Genomic DNA, 5602 nt, shown 5'->3' with positions numbered 1-5602 from the left:
TGACCATTGGGAAAAAAACAATAACTATTAACAACTCACAGTTTTGGACAGAGGATCCCAACCAATCCCCCCCCAGGAAAAAGGCCTCCACCTAGGGGGGGGGGGGTCCCGACCCCCCCAGCAGCAAAGCGCTGCTGCTGGGGGGGGGGGTCGGCCATGGCTTTAGATGTGCAGGGGGGGTACCGAGCAGTGTGCGGCCGCTCAAGCGCTGTGTGGCTGAAGCCCTCGAGCCTCGTGCCGCTGGCGTACGTCCACCCCCCCTTCTCAGGACGAACAAGCACCAAAAGTGCTTTTTTAGCATTGTTTTAGCATGTGCATGTGCCTCTACGCATGTTTTCTTTCTTTCAGCACGGGACTGGGTTCCAACTTTTTCCGGGGTATGGTATGGTACTCTCGCGGCCCAAAGGGGTGGGGGGGGTAACGTGGCGGCGAGAGAAGACGGTCGCGGCGCGCCGCGATCGTTACGCTCCCCGGCGACAGCCGCTTCAGCCCACAATGGGCGTTTCCACCGTGTCACGGGGGAGGGTTTTTGGACAGGCGACTCGGGGTGACTTGGGGCGATTGGAGCCGCGAATGGAGCTCGCACCGGTGTGACGAGGCGCATGTAACGACCCCCGGGGGTCCCGATCGAATTGAGGAGGACGGGCGGTCCCATTGTGTGTGAACTCTCTGAACGCCGCACGGGTGTCGTGTGAGGGCCGGGTGTCGGCTCCTGACTCAGTCGGCTGATGGGCCACCGCCCCTCGGCGGGCAAAACGGAGTGGAGCCCCTCGCATCCTGGAGCACACAGGCACGCTACCGCGCGCAAGCCTTCACCCTCCGGGAAGGGCGCGGACCCCGGCACGGCGGCTCAACTCGTGGGGACTGCCGACCCGCGCCCTACCTACCCCCACAGGCTCACTGCTCAACGGCGGCGCCGGCGGACACCGCCCGGCGCCTTGCTTGGCAGAGGGCCAATAACGTCCCCCGCGACACACCGACAGCGGAGTCACGGCCATGGCTGGCAGAGCACACACACACACACACACACACACACACACACACACACACTGAGTGGCGAAAGCAGCCGGAGAACAAAAAAAACGAGCACGTCGAGCACGAAGACACGCTGCGCCCTCATACCTTAGGTCCTCCGCCCCTGCCACACGGCACCTCACCTCGATGACCTTGGGCGGCAGCCGCTCTTCCAGCAGCTTGCCCAGACCATATTTCGCCCCAGAGGAATCGCTCGACGCTACGTCGGTACCCCGACTTCAGAATCGCAGCAGCGTCGACTCAACGTCGAGCGGCGACTCGCCGTGCTTGCCAAGACGGCCTGCTGTGCGAGATGGCTTGCCGTGGACCGCCGCTGCGCCGATACCCCGACTTCAGAACCGCAGCAGCGTCGACTCGACGTCGAGCGGCGACTCGCCGTGCCTGCCAAGACGGCCTGCCGTACGAGATGGCTTGCCGTGGACCGCCGCCGAAGATGAACTTCTCTTTGCGACGGTCGAGGCGATTGGGCATCGCTGGAAGGACGTGGCGCAGCAGCTGCCGGGCAGGTCAGGGTCATCGTCAAGGTCCCGCTGGTTCCGTATCGGCAAGGGCATCGAGAAGACCGCGCTGTCTCCCTCCTCTAGCTACCTCTGCCGCCGCTGCGGATGCCCAAACCGAGGGCATGTCTGCCTCGCAGCCGACCCTGCAGGACTCCAAGACCCTGCCGGAGCGGAGCCAAGGCGAGGCCGACGCATGGTGTCCGACGCAGCGGCCAGTCTCCGCAGCACCGTGGCGCACATGCAGCCGTCGCCCTCGCCACCGACACCGACACCGCTGCAGCCGGCCCGGTCCATGCTATTGATCTCGGGCGGTGGGCTCCACGAAATCGAGTCGCTCATGCCGGCACTGGGGTCGCTGCCCCGGCCAGCCGTCTACGAAGTTCCGCTGTCGCACGCGAGCGCTGCGGCGTCACCATCGAAGCTCGAGGGCCGAACTGCAACCTCGGGGACAGCACCAACGTGTGAGCCCGCCCGCAGGAGCGATGCCGACGTCATGCCGGCACTGGGGTCGCTGACCCCGCCAGCCGTCTACGAAGTCCCGCTGTCGCACGCGAGCAGCGTTGCGCCGGCCTCTTGGACGGCTCCGACGCTCCGAAGCGACGGCGAAGGCAGCGCCACTTCAGGCCAGAGGACGGAGGATGCTAGGGAGGATGACGCCGATGCGCCGCTCGGGTGGCCGCTGGAGATGATTGAGGAGCTAATGCTGAGTGGGGGCCACGGCATGGGCATCCTTTGAGAGAGACCACCTCGTCGGTCTCCCGCGTGGCCCTGTGCCTGTCACGACGGTGTGTGCCCCCCCCACCACGGTAGGCGCCGCCGAGCCGCATTAGGCCGCATTTCCCTTTTGGTGTTAATGTGTGATAGAGAGATTTTCAGCAACACCAAACAAATGTGTGTTCATGTGTGTGAGCGCGATGTGTCCTGACCGGGTACCATACCGTACCTCGCAAAAAGTCGCGCTCGGATACCCCTCACACGTGCTTAATGGGGCGATCGGGCGCGCGTTTGCCCGGACAAGAGACGAGCGGCTCCTTCGGGCCAGACTATGTTCACAACGGTGGGAGGCCAACCTCTAGCCATGCGAACCAAAAAGACAAAACATGTATTATCAAAGCTAGTCAGAGCACCGTCCAAAGGCGGGTGCTGTCGACTAAGGGACAATCTTGTCTGTCGGCAGCCGAACTTGTGATGGGACACCCTCGGAACCCAACTGCGTACTACTTGGCTAGCACGCTATTGGCATACCGACCTCTAAGGCCGAAATCGGTTCACACCTGCTCTTATAGGTGTGAACACAAAGGGTTAGCTGTATCTACCCAGCTGCTCCGCTTATCACAACCTCCGCCGATAACGATTGGGGTGGGGGCCCCAACTCGTGAAAGGCCACTAGTTTCTCGAAGCCACTCACACGAGGACTCACCTCCATGACACTTCCATCTTCTCCCCGGACCTCGCAGCTCGCTGCGTGTGGTTTTATTTATCATGGACGCTATGGCGTCTAGGACGCGCCTGTCTTTTACCGCCTCGTTTAGCGAGCGCTCTGCATGGCAGCGTGCTCCTCTTTTGCTGACCGCCAGAGCGGCGGCAGCACAGATTTCTTTCTTAAACTAGTGTGAAGCGTGAACAGCGCCACGAGTCATGAACCCGACCGACATGCGATGCGATGCGGAAGTGCCCATCCTCCCACTCTCCGACGCGGACGCCGGCAAGTACACCTTTGCGGGTAACATTCCGTCGGTGCCGAACGTTTCCTGGCAGCTCGATTGCAACGCGCCCAAGCACGTGCTCTGGGACGTGCTCACGCGGAGCGTGGAAGACGGCGGCGGCATGCAGCTCCTCGCCGAGGGCCGCACTGGCTCGCCGTGGCCGCTGGCGAAGGATGGTGTTAGAATCTTCGCGTTCAACGTCAACGACGAGATCGTCACCATCGACCCGGGCCGGCCGTATATCTGGACGTGGCGGGTGATCACGACGAAGGTGCCGCTCTTCCGCGGCGTGACGGGCAGCCTGATCATCGTGGACGGGCCCGGCGGCAAGGACACGTGCACGATCAAGTGCGGGCTGCTTTGACAACCGGGTGCCGGCGTGCATCATCCAGTTCGTGCTCAAATTCCTGGTGCTCGGCAAGCCGCTCGTCACGAAGGCCCAGGCTGAGTTCGCCGCCGAGGGAGAGTACCCCGCCAAGTACAAGGGGCCGAAGCCGCCGCCGGCCTGAAACGACGGCGCAGAGTGTGATGATGTGGCGCGCGCTGTAAATGGATGTGATTGATTGAGTGCGTGCCAGCGAGCATCATGGATGCTCATACTGACGTACGCGCAGCCTAACGACAATCGGACACACATCAATGCATAGCGCGACGCATGCGATCTAGTCGCCGCCGCCGTCGTCGGCCTAAGCTATAAGGAAATTAGAGTGGTTTATGATTTTATGTATGTAAATGGGAGTGCAGTCTGCAGACTCCGAGTTCCGAGACTGCAGTCGAGGACGGAGGAGCAGGAGGAGGGGGGGGGGGATACGTCGATTCCGCGTGGTACGGGACCCCTTTCCCTATTACGGCTTTAACTTGGGGGCACGGGACGCGCGCGCGCAGAGGCGGACGAGGACGACGACGAGGACGAGAGCGTCGTCGATGTGGAGTCTTGAAATGTTGCGGGTGTGGAGCCCCGTACCATGTTCAATCCCCCCTCCGGGTGATGCCAGGGCAGCAAAACGGGCTACGGGTGGTGCCATGCAGCCAGCCTGACCCCCTAGAGCCGCCCGGCACCACCGCACCGGTGCGAGGCGTGATCGTGCTGCTTGGGGTACATTGTTGTTTTCATGGGCTCGAATGCGGTGTGAAAAAGGCGCTCCGAGGTGCCGATTTTGCACGAGAGTGCGAGGTTCGAGCTCTCGTGCTCCGTCCACAGGCTGCGAGCCGTCGAGTGCTCGCTTCGCACTTTCCATTGGGTCCGTTGGCGCATATCGGGCGCCTCGCAGGCACGCCGTCCCCGCGTCTCTGTGGAGGAGATGCGTCACCCGGTTGCACTCAAATCGCAGCCGAACGCCATATCGCTCCGTGTGCCCCACCGGTGGCTAGCCTGCCGCCACCACTTCTTCGCACTTTCCATCAGATGTGTGGGCGCGGGGCGGATGCCTCGCCGGCAGCCGAGGTGCTCTCTCCTCGGATCCTTTGCGTCACCCGCAAAAAGTTCTTCGGAAGCCACTGCCGTCTGGGCACTCCACCAGCCCTCCTCGCCTTTTGAGGCTGGGATTGGTGTCGCCCGTGGCATCTGCGCCGGTCGAGAGCTTCCACGTCGCTCATGCGCATCAGGGCGAGCGAAACGCTCGCCCTCGGACCGGTTGCCTCTGTAGAAGCTAGCCCGCTACTGTGCACCACGCTGTGTCCCTCTCTCAAAGAGGGTGTGTGTGACGATACGTTCCTTCTAATCTATACCCGTGCCGAAAATCACACGCACACACATCTGAATCACACACACATCTGAAGACAACTATCTGAATCACACGTCGGTCTAGGTCAACATCTCAAAGTCCGAGTCTGTGTCCTCGGCAGGCTCCTGCTCCGCCGCTGCGCCAAAGGCGGTCAGCGTTGCGGAGCCTGTGTGCGGCAGTTGGCGCTGGACATAGGCTAGACGTAACAGCGTGCGCACGTCGTTTCGGCGCTGTGCGACGAAGGCGTTGTTTTTTGCCTTCGCCGTCTTCATCGCCGTGCAAGTCCGCCGCATGCCGTTGAGCGGGGTGATCTCCTCACGCCTGCGGGGGCGGCGCGACACCGGTCAGCCTTATCGCAGGCATGCACACACACACACAGGGAGAGCGCACCCGCGAAGGTACTCGCTGAAGGAGCGAGTCAGGTCGCTCCTCACGTAGTCGACAGCCACCTCCGCGACAAAGTCCACCCAGAGCGCGCACTCGTGAGTGCAAGACTGCAGCTGCACATCCACCACCTCCAGCGCCCAGCCGGCGGCAGGCCCGGGGCTCCGGTGGAAGCAAGACGCGATGCCCGAGTCGATTGCGCCGCCATAGGGCTCGTGGTAGAGCACCCGTCTCTGGTCGACGAAGAAGAGGA

General features: G+C 62.5%; 1 protein-coding gene across 1 annotated transcript; it reads right to left on the bottom strand.

Moving 5' to 3' along the window:
* Window positions 1-1482: 1482 nt before the first annotated feature.
* Window positions 1483-2404, bottom strand: EMIHUDRAFT_369097 (hypothetical protein). The gene is made up of 2 exons (XM_005773017.1): window positions 1722-2404; window positions 1483-1628 (listed from the first exon to the last, which is right to left on the bottom strand). The coding sequence occupies exons 1-2, from the start codon at window positions 1872-1874 to the stop codon at window positions 1620-1622; spliced, it is 162 nt and encodes a 53-aa protein (XP_005773074.1). The 5' UTR covers window positions 1875-2404; the 3' UTR covers window positions 1483-1619.
* Between the last annotated feature and the right edge of the window lie 3198 nt (window positions 2405-5602).

Source organism: Emiliania huxleyi (assembly GCF_000372725.1).
Source record: "Emiliania huxleyi CCMP1516 unplaced genomic scaffold EMIHUscaffold_349, whole genome shotgun sequence".
NCBI classification, from domain to species: Eukaryota; Haptophyta; order Isochrysidales; family Noelaerhabdaceae; genus Emiliania; species Emiliania huxleyi.
The sequence above is the reverse complement of the archived record's forward strand: the minus strand, read 5'-3'. Positions and strand labels throughout refer to the sequence as shown.

What these genes read in the sequence shown, in the direction of transcription:
- EMIHUDRAFT_369097 (XM_005773017.1), bottom strand. Translation starts at nt 1,874, where the DNA reads ATGAGCGACTCGATTTCGTGGAGCCCACCGCCCGAGATCAATAGCATG.